The sequence below is a fragment of the Sus scrofa genome, chromosome 2 (assembly GCF_054392235.1).
Source record: "Sus scrofa isolate SSC_HxYL_T2T_F1_AM1 chromosome 2, Sscrofa_HxYL_maternal_Yorkshire_Landrace_v2.0, whole genome shotgun sequence".
Classification (NCBI taxonomy): domain Eukaryota; kingdom Metazoa; phylum Chordata; class Mammalia; order Artiodactyla; family Suidae; genus Sus; species Sus scrofa.
Genome location: NC_139384.1, coordinates 17,581,756 through 17,600,211, shown reverse-complemented (window position 1 = coordinate 17,600,211; position 18,456 = coordinate 17,581,756). Strand labels below are relative to the sequence as shown.

The following is an 18,456-nucleotide window of genomic DNA, read 5'->3' as shown; positions in this document are numbered from 1 at the left end:
ATTGTAGAGTTATTGAGATGGAGACGGTCTAGCAGTCACTGCAAAGAATTGATTCTACATTATGGTATGTGGCAAGACTGATAGAAACTCTTACTGTTCATCCAAAGACAAGGCACACTTCAGGAGTAGATTAGGTAGTAGAAGCAGCTACATTGGGAAACATACAGACCTCAGTTCGAATCTGAGCTGTGTGACCTTGAATTGGTGACTAAATCTCTCTGAATTTCAATATTTATGTATATCCTCTTATTACTATTTTTTCTCTTTTTAGCTGCCCTGTGGCATATGGAGTTCCCAGGCTAGGGGTCAGATGCAAGCCATAGTTGCGACCTGAGCCACAGCTGTGGCAACACCATATCTTTAACCCACTGTGCCAGGCTTGAACCTGGGTCCCAGCGCTCCCAAGATGCCACTGATGCCATTGTGCCCCAGCAGACTTCCTCTTATTTGTATTGTGAAGATTCATTGTACCTGCCTGAATCAGAGGAAACACGTCAAGGGAGCATCATTACAAACCCAGCCCCTATTTCGGGAATTACATCAAGCATTTGCTGACCACAGTTTTGTCCATTTGCCTCAACAAGAGCATGTTTTGGAGAAGCCCGAGGCAGAGAGGGGACTTGAGAGGGTGCAGAATGACAGTGGTCCTCACAGCCTGGAAAGGCCGTTTCTAATGATTGAGGAGCTGTCTTTGATTTCTGTGATTTCAGGTGTGAGCTCCTGTGCTTTGAAACATGGCTACGACAAGCAATGTGACTGAGATCATTTTCTTGGGCTTTTCCCAGAACCAGGATGTGCAGAAGTTCATTTCTGCGCTGTTTCTCATCATGTACCTGGCCATCGTGCTGGGTAATGGCCTCATCGTGGTGACCATCACGACCAGCAAAGGGCTCAGCTCCCCCATGTATTTCTTCCTTGGCTCCTTGTCCTTTGTGGAGCTCTGTTACTGTTCTGTCACAGCCCCTAAACTCATCCTTGACTCTTTCATGGAGAGGAGAGTCATCTCCCTCAAGGGCTGCCTCACACAGATATTTTTCCTCCACTTCTTTGGTGGCACCGAGATCTTCCTCCTGACAGTGATGGCCTATGACCGCTACGTGGCCATCTGCAAGCCGCTGCATTACACGGTCATCATGCACCGGCGGGTGTGTGGCCTCCTGGTGGGGGCGGCCTGGGGTGGGGGCCTGCTGCACTCTGTGGGACAAACCTTCCTCATTTTCCAGTTGCCCTTCTGTGGCCCCAAGGTCCTTGACCACTACTTCTGTGACGTCCACCCCGTGCTGAAGCTGGCCTGCGCAGACACCTTCCTCGTCGGCCTGCTCATCATCGCCAATGGTGGCTCCATCTCGGTGGTCAGCTTCGCGGGGCTGCTCGCGTCCTACGGGGTCATCCTGCGCTCCCTGAGGACCCGGTCCTCAGAAGGCCGGCGCAAGGCCCTCTCCACGTGCGCCTCTCACGTCGCAGTCGTGGCCCTGTTCTTCATCCCCTGTTCCTTTGTCTACATGAGGCCCTGTGTCACCCTCCCGGCAGACAAGATAGTGGCCGTGTTTTACACGGTGGCCACGCCTCTCCTAAACCCTGTCATTTACTCCTTCAGGAACGTGGAAGTGAAAAACGCCATGAGGAGACTGATGGGGAGGAAAGCGATTCGGGAAGAGAAATAGATGAGTCAGTCAGGGGGGATGAGGGGGAAGGGATGGAAAATTGGGGGCCCCGGGGTCTCACTCTGTCTCTACCTTTAAGTGACCAGGTGGCCTAGGGCGAGACACCTTCTTTCTTTAAGTTTCTCTTTCCTCATCTTTTCAGGGCTGGTCAGGATTGAAGCGGTCTCTAGGATGAAGTCTTGGTGCTGTGCTGCCACAATTGACAGTGACCTTGAGGCAGATTGGCTGGTTTGGTTTTTCTGGACTCTCCCAGAAAACCAGGGGCTCCCTGGGAATAGTGAAAAGGTTGGTGGACAAGGAGAAGGAACTGCCTCAGGAAACAGTGTCCACAGGTCCTTTGTGTTTGAAGAGCCCCGACCTTTGGATTTTTAGAGGTGAAAGGTGGAGAGGGAATAGTGGTCACGGCAATGCTTAAAAATTCTGTTGACCCGGAGTTCCTGTTGTGGCTCAGCAGGGTAAGAACCTGACTGGTGTCCAGGAGAATGCGGGTTCAGTCCCTGGCCTCACTCAGTGGGTTAAGGATCCGGTGTGGCCACCAGCTCTGGTGTAGGTCACAGACCATGGCTCAGATGCAGTGTTGTCATGGCTGTGGCTGTGGCGTAGGCCAGCAGTTGCAGCTTCCATTTGACCCTGGAATCTTCCATATGCTACAGGTGTGGCCCTAAAACAAACAAACAAAAAACCAAGAAATTCTGTTGATCTGATACTCTGAGGATTTGCCTCATGGGTTCTAGGCAGGTCAAGTTGATCTAGCAGGTTGTAGTCTTCCAAACAGAGGGTGTTTGGGCTTTTGACTGAGATTCACGGGCGCTCCTGCTGTCATTAGACTCAGGTTTTTTAAAGAATCAAATGGAAACATAAAAAGATTTGAAGTGCCTTGAAAGCACTAGACAATGATATCTTAAGTACAAGTTTTATTTTCCATGTGTCATTAACATTTTGAGGTCTGAATTTCTCTTCTGTTCACACCTGTCTGTGCTTCCCCCCACCCCGTGTTTTCCCCCTTATATCTTCATTTGTTTGGCCCATAAGTTTTCTCTGTCTTCATCCTCTTGGCTTCTCACGATTCTTAGCCTTTCCAACAAAGTACCTGGATAACTGCTGTCTCATACAACCATAGTGCCTTGGTACTCCCCATCCATGATCACCCCACTCCTTGCTACGTCTCACTTAGGAGCTGCCTGTGGATTACAGTGGATGGATTTAACTGCCCTGAGTCCTCACTGCTTGCCCTATGATAGTTTCATCATCCTTTATTGAGTCCTAGTAGAAGTATGTACCCCACAAACTCTAACCCCAACACGGACCCTCACTCACAGCAGGGTTTTTTTTTTTTTTTCCTCACACGTTTCCAGATTAATCACCTGAAAGCACTTCTCTGATTTCATCATTCCCCTTCTCAAAAGTTTTCGGTGACTCCCCATTGCCTTCTGAATCAACCACAAACTCCTACGTGACATGTAACACCCTTAAGGCATGGCCCACTCTTAATGTTCTATCGCTGTTTTCCATTACACTCGGGTAAAGCTCACTCTTTCCTGAACATTCCCTAGTGCCTGCCACCTAAAATATATTCCCCATCTCTACCTGTTAACATCTTACCAACCTCCAGTGACCAGCTGAAATGCTGCTACCTTTAAGAAGCTTCTATGATTATCCTACCTGGATATGTCCTTTTCCTTCTTTGAACTCCCACAGTACCCAGTGGGAATCCTTTAAGCACTTTCCTAGCTGTATTTCAGTGTTTATTTCACTCCATTGGAATGTCACTCTTTTAAGAATATGACCAGGAGTTCCTGTCGTGGCTCAGCGGTTAATGAATCCGACTAGGAACCATTAGGTTGCAGGTTCGATCCCTGGCCTTGCTCAATGGGTTAAGGATCCGGCATTGCTGTGAGTTGTGGTGTAGGCTGGCAGCAACAGCTCTGATTGGACCCCTAGTCTGGGAACCTCCATATGCTGTAGGAGTGGCCCCAGAAAAGGCAAAAAGACCAAAAAAAAAAAAAAAAAAAAAAAGAATATGGCCTAAATCGTATTTATCTTTGTATCTTGCTCTAAGCAACATGTTGTAAAACTCAATAAATATTTGGTCAGTTAAATTTCTTGAAGTCAGTAGTGCTTCAGGTTATAAGTAACAGTGGTTGTTATATCACTATTTTTATCTCTAAATAATACCTCAATATTGTACAACTCAAGACAAACCAATAATCATTCCTTATATTGTTTTTGAGAATAATGTTTATATACAAAAAGAAGGAACATCTATGTGTATGTATATTTTAAATTAATAAAGAGATTTCATATATTTTATCTCATTTGATCCTAAGGCACTCTGGTGAGATTGGTATGTGTTAGAGATGTCTGTTTTAGAGATGAAGAGACTGAATCTTTGGGAGGTCATTGACTTGATCAAGGTCACAGGGGTAGTAAAACCACAAAGCCTGAGTCCAAACCCAGGTTTGCCTAATTTCTGAGGCCGTGTTCTTTCTATATATTCCTTTGCTTCTTTTTAAAGATTACCAAACTATAACATACATCTAAGTCTCTGAATTTTGAATTGGAGGCCTGATTTTTTTTTTTTTTTTTTTTTTTTTTTACTGTCAGGCATTTCCCTCTAGAATCGCTTCAGAGAAAAAAAAAATGTTTTAAAAAAGTACAGCATGGGAATTCCTGCTGTGGGACAGTGGGTTAAGGATCTGTTGTCTCTAAGGTGGCTCGGGTTGCTGCTGAGGAAATCCCCTCCATTCTGAGCAGGAAAAGCATAGCTCAAGTCTTTTTCTAAAGTTCACCTCCAGAGAGTCAGGGCAAGGACCTCCCCAATGAAAGTGAAGGCATGCCTCAGAAAACTCCAATTAGAGTGAATGCTCTTCAACATGTGGTGTTGACTCAGCCCAGCCTGAAACTGCCTTTGCTCTTGGGATGATGGCATTCTCAAGCCTTTCTATTATGATTGCAGACTGTGCCATGAGACTCATAGCATTCAGAGTCTTCTTCATAATGAACAATGTGTGACGTGTGTGGAACTAGAAGTTCTGTGCTTGGATCATTTATGTATGTGGTTAATGTCAGGAGAATCAGGTAAAATTTGTCTTGCCTTATTGCATTGGCTAGGAGCTCTAGTATAATGTTGAGTATAAGTGGTGAGATTATATATCCTTGCCTTGTTCTTAGTATTATGGAAAGGCATTCAGTATTTTCATCAATAAGTAAAGGAGGTGAGTTCAGGATCTTCCTACGTTGCCCTCTTGAAACACATCTCTGGTTTTGGAATGTTAAGACAATCTTGCATTCCTGGGATAAACCCCATGTGGTCATGATATATAATCCTTTGTATACATTGCTTGCATTTGATTGAAATATGTTTTATTAAGGATTTTTTGCATCTTTGTTCATGTGTGATGTTTGTGATTTAAAAAAAATTTTTTTTGGTCTGGTTTTGTGGGTGGTGATGCTGGTCTCATAAATGACTAGGGAAGTTTTGTCTTCTCCTTTTGAAAACTTGTGTAGGTTTGGTGTTATTTAAGTATTTGATGAAACCAATGGAATCATCTTGGCTTAAAGTTTTTTTGCAGTGTGTAATATTTGTAAACTATGAATTCAATTTCTTCAACAAATTCAGATTTGTGTCAATTGTGTAAGTTGTATATTTCTAGAAATTTATACTTTTCACTCAAGTTGTAGAATTTGATGGTTTTAAGTCAATGAATGACATTGGTATTAAAACTTTAGGTTGTTCATAATATTTTCTTATTATCCTTTATTTTCTGCAGAATCTATAGTGCTAATCTTTTTCCTTCCACAAATAAAAAAATTGTGATTTCTCTTTTTTTCAGTAGATTATTTAGGGACTCATTAATTTCATTGATATCTTCAAAGACCCATCATCTGGCTTTTACCAGATTTTTCATGTTTTTTGTTTCCTTTGCAATTAATTTCTGTTATCTTTTCTATTCCTTCATTCTACTTTGATTGTGTTTAAATTGCTCTTCTTTTTTCCATTTCTTAAGATATAAGCTTAGTTTACAGATTTTAAAACTTTGTTCATTTCTAATATAAAAACTATAAAATTTCTTTAAGCATTGTGTTAGTTGCATCCCATAAAATTTCACATCCATTTATATTACTGTTCAGTTAAAATGTATTGTAATTTTTCAACTGATTTCTTCTTTGACTAGTTGATTATTTACAATTTTTTAATTTTATGAATAATTGAGTTTTATTACTTGATATCTTGTTATTGATTTCTAATTTGATTCTACTGTGAATGATGTCATTCTTTTTACATTTATTGAGCTTGTTTCATGGCCCAATGTAAGATCTATCTTGGTGAATATACCACATATGCTTGAAAGAATGTTTTCTTCAGTTTTAGGGTATCGTGCTCTATAAATGTCAGTTAGGTTAAGGTGATTCATGTGTGGTTCAATGTTTTTTTTCTGATTTTTGAAAATTCTAACTATAGCTCCATTTGTGGGGATGGTGGTGTTAATTCTCCAACTATCACTTATATTGATTTTATGTTGATTTCCTTAAAAATGAGAAAAATGAGAAAGTAAAGACTGCAGATGTGCAAAAGGCATCCCAGAGATATTGAGCTACTTGTTCAAAGTTATGTAACTACTAGGTGGCAGAGTCAGCCTTTAAACAAGGCTGCTTGATTCCTTGATTCCTTGGTCCATGCTCTTAAGCATGATATTATATTGCCCCGTATCAGTCTTACCCTAGTCATAGGGGGTGGAAATACTTTTCAGATGCCGAGTTAATATAGATAGTAGTCAAGGAGCTAGAATAGTTCAAACCTGTCCCTGCTACTTAAAAAACTTATCCCCCCACCAGAGATCATTCATATTTAACACCGGCTTTTTTTCTTTTTCTTTTTTCCTTCACAAATTCATGGCACAAAACTGTGCCCTCTGTATAGTAGCTGCTTAATAAATATTGTTGGATGAATGAGTTTGGAATGATTCAGTACAGGAGTTCCTGCTGCGGTACAACAGGATTGGTGGCCTCTCAGGAGCGCTGGGAGGCAAATTTGGCACAGCGGTTTAAGGATCTGGTGTTGCCCCAGGTGAGGTATAGGTTGCCACGGCAGCTTGAATCTGATCGCTGGCCCAGGAACTCCATATGCTGCAGGGCAGCCAAAAAAGAAAAAAAAAAAAAAGAAATAAAAAAAAAAATCCAAGGTCAGTTTAAAAACCTGACTTCCTTGGCCTCTAAAGTTTGAACCACTAAGTTCACGTGAGGAGGGGGTATGGCTGTCTCTATGGCCCCTCCTCTAATTGGGATGCCCCTGGGGACTCATTAGGAAACCTCAAGGTATTTGCTAACCACAACTGTGCTATGACTTCTGAAGCCTGGCAATGGCTTTGGCTGGGGTGATGACACATGAGATTCCCTGAACCCTTTGTGCTTAAATGTTTACTGCCACTCTCACTTCTCTGGCCAGAGTCCTTGACTTTCGCTGCTCAGCTGGGAGGGTGGAGCTCAAAAAGGTGAGCTCTCCTATAGTCCTGGATTCTGGGGACTCTTTGGTTAGAATAAACCTGAACCGGCCAAAGACTCTTATAGAAAAGTGATGTCCTCAGCTGCTCTCTCTGTTTTGTTCTCAGTGCACAGATGAAAGTCCTGCTGTAGAGCATCTGAGGGTTTCCTGCCTTCACATGCATCAGTTGTGAGTTGATTCATTTTCACTTTCCCACAGCATCACTAGACTCTTTCTCCTTCAGTCATTACCTTGCTCACCTTTTAGCTGAGGAGAACACGTCCTCTTTGAGTGATCGGATGCTCCCACTTTCCTAGGCAGGAGTGTTGTATAGTGATTAAGAAGATAGCTTTGAAGTCAGGTACCCCGGGTTGCATTTCTGGCACTAACCCTTACTGGTCTGAGAACCTGACCAAGTCATTCATTTACTCTGATCCTCATTTTCCTCAGCTCAAAAATGAGAATAAGTGTAGTCGATTCCTCCAAGTGATGTTGAGTGGATTAAGTGAGATGATGCTTTTTACCGCTTTACCCAGGGCTTGGCTTATATCATGGCCTAATAAGTGCAAACAATTGGTACAGTGCTGTGCTGACTAGTCCTTCCATCTCCATGTGGCCATGTTCAACAGAGAGTGCTTTTATACGTGTCTTATTATTTAGAGGCTTGCCATAGGGGTGCCCTGACCATGGCTGAGGGTTGATGAAGTTGAAGAAGCCAGAAAGGATCAGCATTTATAGAGCAGAGTTCTCTAGCCTTTCCTATGGGCTGTCCTGCTGTGTGGTCCCTAGAACCACATTAACTTTTTTGGAAACTAGAGAAAATGCCAGAGCGTATTTCGCTGAGATACACTCTTGGCCCCCTCTCCCCAAAGCCCAGGCTCACCTAGCAAGGTGGTCTTTCTTGTGAATGACTCCTCAGACACCTGAAGCTTGAAAACCTCTTAGAAGACTTGTTTACATTTTACTCTCGTTTTTTAGAAGCCTGCCCCAGGGGCATATGGAAGTTCCCAGGCTAGGGGTCAAATCGGAGCTACAGCCCTGGCTTATGCCACAGCCACAGCAATGTGGGATCCGAGCCATGTCTGTGACCTACACCACAGCTCATGACAACACTGGATCCTTAACCCATTGAGTGAGGCCCCCATCCTCATGGACACTAGTCGGATTTGTTTCTGCTGAGCCAGGATGGGAACTCCGACTTGTTTACATTTTAATCTTCTAAGGTAGAGATGAAGCTAAACTGCATTACAAATTTCCTTTCTCTTTCAAAACAGAGAATGTATCTGAAAACTGATGTGATATCAAATGTGTATATTTTATACTTGTCATAAGACTAGATTGGCGTTCCCACTGTGGCTTAGGGGTAATGAACCTGACTAGTATCCATGAGGATGTGAGTTCCATCCCTGGCCTCGATTAGTGGGTGAAGGATCTGGCATTGCTGCAAGCTGTGGCTCGGGTTGCAGACATAGCTCGGATCCCATAGGCATAGGCATAGGCCGGCAGCTGCAACTCCAATTTGACCCCTAGCCTGGGAACTTCCATATGCTGAAGGTGTGGCCCCAAAAAGCAAAACAAACAAACAAACAAACAAAAACTAGATAAACAAATATGGGAGGGATTCTTTTCTTTAAAATAACAATTAGGTTATTTACCTGTTTCCAAAGCTTGTTTGGGGGTGTACACAGTGATTATATTATCTTTGGTTATAGCATTGGCCATTTCCAGAGTTATTGCTCCTGTCTGTTTTGTGGGTAAGCAGAACCATCTGATCCAACCTTTTTCAGAATTTTAGGAAGGGGTAGAAGAAGAATTTTGGTGTAAAATACATATATTTCTGCTGGGAGATTTCTAGGAGAAGATGCTTACTGAGCCTGGGCAGAGTGTTCTGGGATATGACAGTTATTTCCTGGTTCCTGCCTCTGGCGTCGTCATTGCTTACTCTTCTAATTTTCAGCTGCACCTTGAAGTAGATTCAGCTGCTTGGGGACAAGCAGGGTGTTTGGGGCCTTGATTTGGAGGTAGAAAGCGGTGGTGGAGGCTCTGAGTGTAAATCCTTCGTACCAGCCTGAGAGTCTCTGCCCCAGGCATTTCGATTCTTCCTCTCAGTCTTCTGGGAACCTTTTCCAGGATGCTCAGTCTCCTGGCAATGTCGGGACTGAAGCCTGTCTAAGTCCTTGTAAGTAAAATGCGATCTTCTTTACTGTTCTGCTCTTCACAAACGTCATTTGACTTTTTAAAAAACAGCCGCAATAACAAAATGCTTGTGATAAAAGCAGGCCTCAAAACGGTCCCGTGGGATTTCACTTCCTTTGTTCTCACACTCCGACAACCTGCCCTTGACTATGAAGCATTAATTAACATCCAGCATTCTCAATTTGTTGCTGATGTATTCATGGTACTTTTCTAAATTATTAGTTGATGCACACAGAAGAGAAGGCCTGAAGCCCAGCTTCATCATGTCAACATCTCTCACCTTCCCCCCTTAAAAAAATCTTATTTTATCCTTAAAACAGCTCTGTTGGTAAAGGTGTTTGATATGATCCTAGGCCTTTAAGGGTGAGCAACAATCTTTGTTGACACCTGACCGGGGCGGGGGCTCAACAATTTGAATTGAATTGAAATATAATTTTTAATCTCCTAATCATTTATTCATAAACGATTTAAATCTGAAACATTTGTGGATGGGTTCACTTATTCATTTATTTATTTACTCATTTGTTTAACATGCGTTCGTTATTTTCCCAGATCTGTCTCTAGTCTGTGTTCTGATTCACACACGTTCTGGGTGGATATTTGCATGGAACCTCACAGTTTCTAGGTAACAATATGCTTTCCACACATGGTATTTTACCTGTGGCATAAAGAAGGAGTTATGAGTGTTATGACAGTGTGTGATCTTGAGAAGCAAATTCCATGTTTTGGATCCTGCCTATGTAAAATGAGGTAATAAATAAAATAAAGGAAGTAGTGTTGGTTTGAGCTGATATAAGCCAGGAGCTAAGTCTGTGTCTGGCATTTATGAGCATCAGTCAATATTACCTCAGTGATGGAAGATTATGTGCAATTGTGAAGTCCTATCCACGTACAGCAGGTTGTTATCATTATTTTTGACCTTTCTGACTATCATCTATGTGTTCATTTTCATTAAAAATGTTTTAATATATATTTTTATATGTGTAATTTTTAATTGATTCATTTAATTAAGAAATGTTAATGTAGCATCTACACTGTGTCAGACAATGTCCTAAGCATTGGGGATGCATTTGTGAAGCAAGCAGACCATGAACCTTGCCTCAGAGGGGTCCTCTCTCAGTAGGGGTCAGCAGATAACAAAATATAAATATGAATAATTATACAATATTTTGAAGATAATTTGTGCTACAGAAAGAAGGAAAAGCAGAATGAGGTAAGGAGGGCTGGGAGTGGTGAGACATTGCAGTTTTAAGTAGGTTGATCAAATAGCCACTTTGAGAAAGTATTATTTGCAGGAGTCCAGGGAGATGAAGGAGTTGGGCAATAAACACTTAGGGGAAGCCTGGGTTCCAGTAGCAGGAGCAACCAGGGCCCAGATCCCAAGGTGGCAGCATGCCCCATGTACTTGCTGAGCACTAAGGAAGCCTGTGTGCCTGGAAAGGAGAGAATTAGGAAAGTGAGAGGAGTATCAGTAGGGACCAGAGAGAATTCCCACTGTGGTTCAGAGGTAATGAACCCGACTAGTATCCATGAGGACATGGGATCGATCCCTGGCCTTGCTTAGTGGGTCAAGGATCCAGCGTTGCTGTGAGCTGTAGTGTAGGCTTCAGATGGGCTTGGATCCCTCATTGCTGTGGCTGTTGTGTAGATTGGCAGCTGTAGCTCAGACTCGACCCCTAGACTGTGAACTTCCATATGCCATGGGTGTGGCCCTAAAAAGCCAAAAAAAAAAAAAAAGAAAAAAATGGGGACCAGATTACAGTGAGCCCCATGTGTCATAGCAAAGGTTCTGCAGTTTCCTCTAATTAGAATGGGCACCCATTGCAGGGCTTTGAGGGAGCGCTCTGGCTGTTGTGATGAGAGCAGTCTAGGGGTGGGGTGTGTAGTAAGAGGAGAATTAGGGAAACAAATTCAGAAGCAAGGGAGAGAGGACTAGGGATAGGGTGGAAGCTGTGAAAGTGATGAGTACTCATTACACTGTGAACGTTAAGACAGAAGGCGTCTTAACTGATTAGATGTGAGATAGGAGATGAGAATTAAGGATGCCTAAGGTTTTTAGGCTGAGCATTCAGGAAGCTGAACTTGCCATCAGCTGAGACAGGCTGCCAGAAAAGTATGTTTGGGGGAAGATCAGGAGTTTATTTTTGGATATGTTGAAATAAGACAGGGCAGATATTTAGTCACTCCTTTATTCCAAAAATATTCACTGCATGCATCCTATGTGCTTGATATTGGACATTGTCTCAACACAAGTGGTCAAAAGCCTTGCTATCAAGTCATAGCCTGGTGAGGAGAGTAAACATGTAAATAAACAATTCTAGACAATGTCACAAACATCATGGTGATGGTAAGTGCCAGGGTCAGTGGAACACAGGTACTCTTAACTTTTTACACTTTGAAACTGAAGTCTTGAAAAATTAATTTGCCAAAGTTCACAGTTTGTATACAGTATAGCTGGGACCTTGTGCTATTGTGATTTGTAGTAAGAAATGCAGTATATATTTGGTCTTTGTCCGTATTTGTAGCACAGAGATTCAAAAGCCTTTGGATGTCCTGAGATGCTGAGAGGTCTCTCTGTTATGTCAGTGATATGATTTCCGAAGTGCTCCTAGGTCACCTAAGGATGATGGGTGGTTGCCAGGAGAAGCAATCCTGTAATTGCAGGGTTAGTACTTTTGGTCCCACTCCTGGACCCTGGGGAAGCGGGGAGGGGCAGGAGGTTGAATTGATTGCCAATGGGCAATGATTTAATCAAGCATATCTGTGTGATGAAGCCTCCATAAAAACCCAAAAGGTTTCAGGAGCTTCTGGGTCGTTGAGCAGGTGGAGATTTTGGGAAAGCAATGAGCTCAGAGAGCACGGAAGCTCCATGCCCTTCCTGCAGACTTTGCCCTATGCACCTTTTCCAGCTGGCTGTTCCTGAGTTCCTTTTATTATAAACCAGGAATCTGGTATGAGTTCTGTGAGCCATTCAAGGAAATTAATCCAACCCAGGGAGGGGAGGTCATTGAAACCTCTGATCTGTAGCGATTAGGTCAGAAGCACAGGTGAAAACCTAGGCTTGGACAAGCATCTGAAGGTGGCAGGCAGTCTTACAGGACTGCACCCTCACCCCATGGCATCTGGTGCTATCTCCAAGAAGATAGCATCAGAAGAGAGTTGAATTGTAGGATACCCAGCTGGTATCTGAGCATTGCTTTTAGTGTGGGAAACCCTTCTCCTCCACTTGCAGTGAAGTGTTAGAATCATTAGACTTGAATATAGTTTTCTTTTCTTTTCTTTTTTTTTTGGTTGCACCCATGGTGTGTGGAAATTCCCAGGCAGGGGATTGAATCTGTGCTGCAGTTGTGACCAATGCCACAGTTTCAGCAATACTGGATTCTTAACCCATTGTGCTGCAAAGGAACTTCCTTGAATACAATTTTCTGCCTCCTGGATTTGGGAAGCTTTCTTATGTCACATAATCTGTGTCCTTGCAGAGCTGACCACTTTGTCCATGCGCAGGGCAGAGAACCCATGGGCACCAAGAGCAACGTGACTGAGTTCGTGTTGTTCGGCCTTTTCCAGAGCAGGGAGATGCAGCATGTGTGTTTTGTAGTCTTCTCTCTCGTCCATGTGCTCACTGTCCTGGGGAACCTTCTGGTCATCATCACCATCAATGCCAGCAAGACTCTGAAGGCCCCCATGTACTTCTTCCTCAGCCACTTGTCTTTTGCCGACATGTGCTATCCATCCGCTACCACCCCCAAGATGATCGCGGACACTTTCGTGGAGCGCAAAACCATCTCCTTCAATGGCTGCATGAGCCAACTCTTCTCTGCACACTTCTTTGGTGGCACTGAGATCTTCCTCCTCACAGCCATGGCCTATGACCGCTACGTGGCCATCTGCAGGCCCCTGCACTACACAACCATCATGGATCGGTGGAAGTGTGGCCTGCTGGCGGGGGCCTCGTGGGTGGCTGGCTTTCTGCATTCCATCCTGCAGACCCTTCTCACAGTCCAGCTGCCCTTTTGTGGACCTAATGAGATTGACAACTTCTTCTGTGATGTCCATCCCCTCCTGAAGCTGGCCTGTGCAGACACCTATGTGGTGGGGCTCATTGTGGTGGCCAACAGTGGCATGATTTCTTTAGTGTCCTTCATCGTCCTTATCATCTCCTATGTGGTCATCTTATTGAACCTGAGAAGCCGTTCCTCAGAGAGCCGTCACAAGGCTCTGTCCACATGTGGCTCACATATCATCACCGTCCTTCTGGTCCTTGTGCCCCCCATGTTCATGTACATCCGTCCGTCCACCACCCTGGCCGCTGACAAGCTGGTCATCCTCTTTAACATTGTCATGCCACCTTTGCTGAACCCTCTGATCTACACGCTGAGGAACAACGAGGTGAAAAACGCCATGAGGAAACTGTTCAGGGTCAAGGGGAGCTTGGGGGAGAAGTGACACCCCAAGAACCCTCTTGAGCCTGGCACTCGGGAGATATCCTATCTTGTAGCATCCAACACAGGCTTTGCCTCTCTAGTCTGATGATTGTAATGACAACGGCCCTCCCGGCTCTTTTTGTAGTAATAGTCCACCTGTTTCTGCAATCCTTCAGTCAGTAAATATTTATTGAGCATCTGCAAGGAGTGAGGCACTGGTCATAATCTCTGCCCCCAAGAGGGTCACAGTCCAGGAGGCTCTTAGGGTGACATTTAAAAGCTCATTCAGGAAGCATGTGAGAGCCTATGGATGAGGGGCCTTCTTCGATGTTCAGGTTCCCATTTATACAGTGGGTAACAGCACCAGGTAATTCCTTTACCTAGTGGTTAACAGTGCTTGATGAAATTCATTTTCTTCTCTGTGATGACCTTCAAGGCGCTTTATTCCCATTCTTTCATTGCATGCTCTCAGGAGGCAAATGAATAAATAAATGTAGCAAGAGGACAGGATTTACCACAGTCACATGGAAAGTCCTGAGTAAGGTAGAACTAAGACCCTAAGTCTGCTTTCACAGCTCTTACCACCCGGGACTCCTTGAAAAAGACTGAGTGTATGGATACCAAACAGGATGGACCAGTTTTGAAGACCAAGGGATGATGGCAGTCTGGGACGATGGGGAGCAGGGCAGGGGAGAACACATTGTTGGCACTTCCCCCAGTAGTGCCCAGTCCTCCGACCAGCAGAACAGGGGCTCTTGTCTGCATGTATCTTCTTTGCTTTTCTCTCTCTGCTCTGGAGAGAGCTAATTTGTGCAGGATGGAATTAGATGTCCTGCTTAATTAACCACCATGGGTCATTTAATTCAGTTGGGTCTCAATTTCCACACTTACAAATGGAGACGGTAATAGTACCAGTTTCAGAAGTTTGCAGGAGGATCATCTATAGGACTTAGTAAATTCCTATATCAAAGAAAAGTTGTTCAAAGGTGGGCTGCTACCTCTGTTTCTTTGAAACATCTTCTATGCCTTTCTCTTTTCTTATCCCTACTTTGCCCCTGTCCTTTCCTCTTAAAGCCCTTGTAGCTACCAGATTGATTATTCATTCGTCAAATATTTATTAATCTCTTAGCCTGTGGTAAGTCTGTTCTTCCTCTCTCCCTCCTTCTTCCTTTCTTCCTCCCTCTTTCTTCCTTCCTTCCTTTCTCTCTCTCTTTCTTTTCCTTCATCTAGTTTTGTGTTTATTCAGTGCAGTCAAGCACCCAGCCCTTTCTCAGAGAGGTGGCTGAGCTGGGGGACAAAACACATAAAGGTTGCTGAGGTGTCTGTGGATGGGGAGAAACCTGGGGTGAGGTAAAGACGTACCTGGGACATTGACCCCAATCTCAGTGCTTAGCCCTGAACCCTCACTCCCTACAGGTTCTAGGTGGGGCTAGCACAGGAGTCCCTGGGAAGAGGTTTTGGACTTTCTGCCACTTCCAACCCCTTTTCTTCCTTCCTCCCTCCCTCCCTTCCTTCCTTCCTATTTATGAGTACACTCTCAGCATATGGATGTTCCTGGGCCAGGCATTGAGTCTGAGTCTCAGCTGCCACTGGGCCAGGGCATCAAACTCATGCTCCCCAGTTACCTGAGCTGCTGCATTTGGAATCTTAACCCACTGAGCCGTGGCGGGATCTCCTCCCTCTCTCTTTTCTTAAGGCAGGGCCATATTCCAAACTCTCCACCTGGCTGGGAAGGTGTGGGAAGGAAGGATGGAGGGGGCCAGTGTCCAGGTCCGAAGCCATGGCTCTGATCCCTTTCCTGGGCAGGCACTGGAGATATAGCAGAAAAGTAGATAAACATCCTTGTGCTCATGGAGCTTCTATTTAACTGTGTGATAAAAGCTGACGCTCACAGAAACCCTCCAACGTGACAGACATGATTGTGTTTTTAGTGAGTTTATGCCTCTTGACTTTGAACTTCTCAGTTTCCTTTTCTCCACCTTTGGGTGGGACAGGATGTATATAGCTGGCTGGAGTTGGGTGTTTCCTTTCCCCCAGGTAAGTTAGTCTCCACTAATACCCTAGCAGGTTAGGTTCTGGTTAACTAGCTCCTCTGAGGAGCCCACCCTGTTAAGAACAAATGTTCTGGTGTATTTTCAAAAGGGTCCTTTTCTGGCCCCCCCACTGCCGCTGGAAGCATGAGGGGATTTTTTTCTGACCTTTACTGTGGGAACTTTTGAAACTGGGAAGAACCCTGTGGGGCTCCTAGACCTGCAAGCCTTTCCCTGTCTCCTGTCACTTGTTAGGCTTCAGCCTCTATGACCCTCCCTGAGTTCCAGAGGTCAGGCTCAAACATTTGCTAATGAGGGAAGGGAGGAGATGCAAAGACAAGGGAGGAGCAGTCAAGAAACAATAGTGCAGCCTTGGGGCAGGGTCCTTGTTCCACCCCAAGGGGTACACAGAACATCCTCTTTGAGCTCTTTGCAGAACTAAAAACCCCCAACAGAAGAAAGATGTTAATTACCTGATGAAGGAAATCAACTTCACTCCGGAGAGAAGGTCACAGTTTGATAACCACAAAACTTGTCAGGAGATCCCCTGAGACCACATTAAAGGAATAGGGCTCTGCACACACCCTTATCCTCATCAGCAACCCCATCCTTGAAGCACTGCTAAAAACTCCTTACCAAATCCTCCTGGGGTGGGACACAGTTTTTGAAGACCTAACTTTTATCTGGTAAAGCAATAAAGCTATTTTTTTCTCCTTCACCAAAAACTCTGAGATTCAGTTCAGCATCAGTGGGTGCACAGAAGCTGAATTTTAGCACCACCTTGTCCAGCTTCTGCAGGCAAATCTCACTATATTGTAGGGGGATTCACTCCCTGGGTTCCCCTGGAGGTTTTATCTCCAGGACTCCACACCGAGCCTCCATCAAGTTGTCAGCTACAGTTCAGGTTTTCCTATCCGGGCACTGATTCCTGTGGTTATTAACAACTTGTGGGTCTCTACGCTGGTAAATTGCATCTCCCTGTTTTTTGTGCATCTTCTCCCCAGTCTCTGGGGCAGTGTCCTCCCATCTCTAATGGATCCAAGGAGCGTTGTTGACTTTTGTTCATCTTTTTACTTGTTAGGCTAGAGTGGCAACTTCCAAGCTCCCTGTGTATGAACGAAACTGGAAACTGTGTTCTAGGTGTTTTGATTGTGTTGACCCTTTTTATCCTTACAACAACCTCATGAAGGAGGCATAATCATCAGAAGTGTGATCAGGGTTTTGTGAGGATAGTGTTGCAGAAACCACAACAACCATGTCAGTGGAAGGACACAAACGGCACTCGGAGATATGGAAAAGCAAGGTTTATTCAGCACTGATGCGGGCTCAGAGGAGTCACCTCCAGAGTCTGAGCACCAGGTCTTTGTTCTCAGCAATGTTTATACATTACAAGGTCTCGATTTTCCCATGTAAGCATGCCGGACCTCCCCCCTTCCCCAAGCAGACAGTGTTCCTCCCTAAGAAACTGAGCAAGCAAGGTTACAGAAGCCCAACTTATAAGCAATGTTGGGCACATGATTAGCAGGGCACATAGTTGCTGCATTATTACAAGAAGGGTGGTATGAGGCAAAGCATAGATGAAAAGGCTTGCAGCTGCCTTTTTAGCCAAGGGGGTGGGGGGTTGTTCCTTAGTTAAAACTCATTTCAATAGTAGTGTTGAGAAAACTTTTTGTTCCGTCTGATCCTGACAAACACACATGCACATGTTGGTCTTGACTATGAGAATAATCGCAATAAAATATATATAGATACTGCACATATATGTTTCCTTTTTAGATTATTTTCCATTATAGGTTATTATAAGATATCGAATATAGTTCCCTGTGCTATACAGTAGGTCCTTGTTGGTTATCTATTTTATATAGAGTAGTGCGTATATGTATTTTGATCCCGACCTCCTAATTTATCCCTCTCCCACTTTCCTGACTTTGGTAACCATAAGTTTGTTTTCTATGTCTGTGAATCTATTTCTGTTTGTAAATAAGTTCATTTGTGTCATTTTTTTTTTAAAAAACCTCCACCCATAAGTGATATTATATGATATTTGTTTTTCTCTGTCTGGCTTACTCCACTTAGTAGAATAATCTCTAGGTCTATCCATGTTGCTGCAAATGGCATTATTTCATTCTCTTTTATGGTCAAGAAACACTCCATTGTGTATATATATGCCTCATCCTCTTCGTCCATTCATCTGGATGCTTCCATGTGTTTACCTTTTTGTTTAATTTCTTATTCCACTTAAAATTGATCACTGGACATTATGGAAGAAAGGATTCGATTTTATTTTTTCCCATATGGAAAACCGAATGTTCCATTATCATTTACAAATAGTCCTCCTGTTTTCTGTCAACCTACAGTGTCACTTTTGTCATATATCCAAATTCTATAGTTGCATGAGTCTGTTTCTGAATGAATGGTGCACTGTCTTTTTTTTTTGTCTTTTTGTATTTTCTAGGGCCGCACCCATGGCATATGGAGGTTCCCAGGCTAGAGGTCTAATCGGAGCTGTAGCTGCCAGCCTTCGCCAGAGCCACAGCAACGCCAGATCTGAGCTGCGTCTGCAACCTACACCACAGTTCATGGCAATGCAGGATTGTTAACCCACTGAGCAAGGCCAGGGATCGAACCTGCAACCTCATGGTTCCTAGTTGGATTTGTTA

General features: G+C 43.9%; 2 protein-coding genes across 3 annotated transcripts in view; both read left to right on the top strand.

The window, feature by feature from the left end:
* Nucleotides 1-3,681, top strand: part of LOC100523167 (olfactory receptor 4X1-like) — a 72,562-nt gene extending 68,881 nt beyond the window's left edge. Inside the window, exon 3 of the mRNA XM_085011122.1 lies at nucleotides 711-3,681. Within this exon, the coding sequence (XP_084867248.1) occupies nucleotides 735-1,664 (930 nt within the window). The 5' untranslated portion in view covers nucleotides 711-734 and the 3' untranslated portion in view covers nucleotides 1,665-3,681. The remainder of the gene's footprint in view (nucleotides 1-710) is intronic.
* Nucleotides 1-17,552, top strand: part of LOC100523717 (olfactory receptor 4S1) — an 86,433-nt gene extending 68,881 nt beyond the window's left edge. The window contains exons 3-4 of one of the 2 annotated variants that reach the window (XM_085011121.1): nucleotides 9,104-9,325; nucleotides 12,822-17,552. In XM_085011121.1, the coding sequence (XP_084867247.1) occupies nucleotides 12,859-13,788 (930 nt within the window). In that variant the 5' untranslated portion in view covers nucleotides 9,104-9,325; nucleotides 12,822-12,858 and the 3' untranslated portion in view covers nucleotides 13,789-17,552. The remainder of the gene's footprint in view (nucleotides 1-9,103; nucleotides 9,326-12,821) is intronic. The other variant, XM_021083054.2, reaches the window with a different exon arrangement.
* The last annotated feature ends 904 nt before the right edge of the window (nucleotides 17,553-18,456 follow it).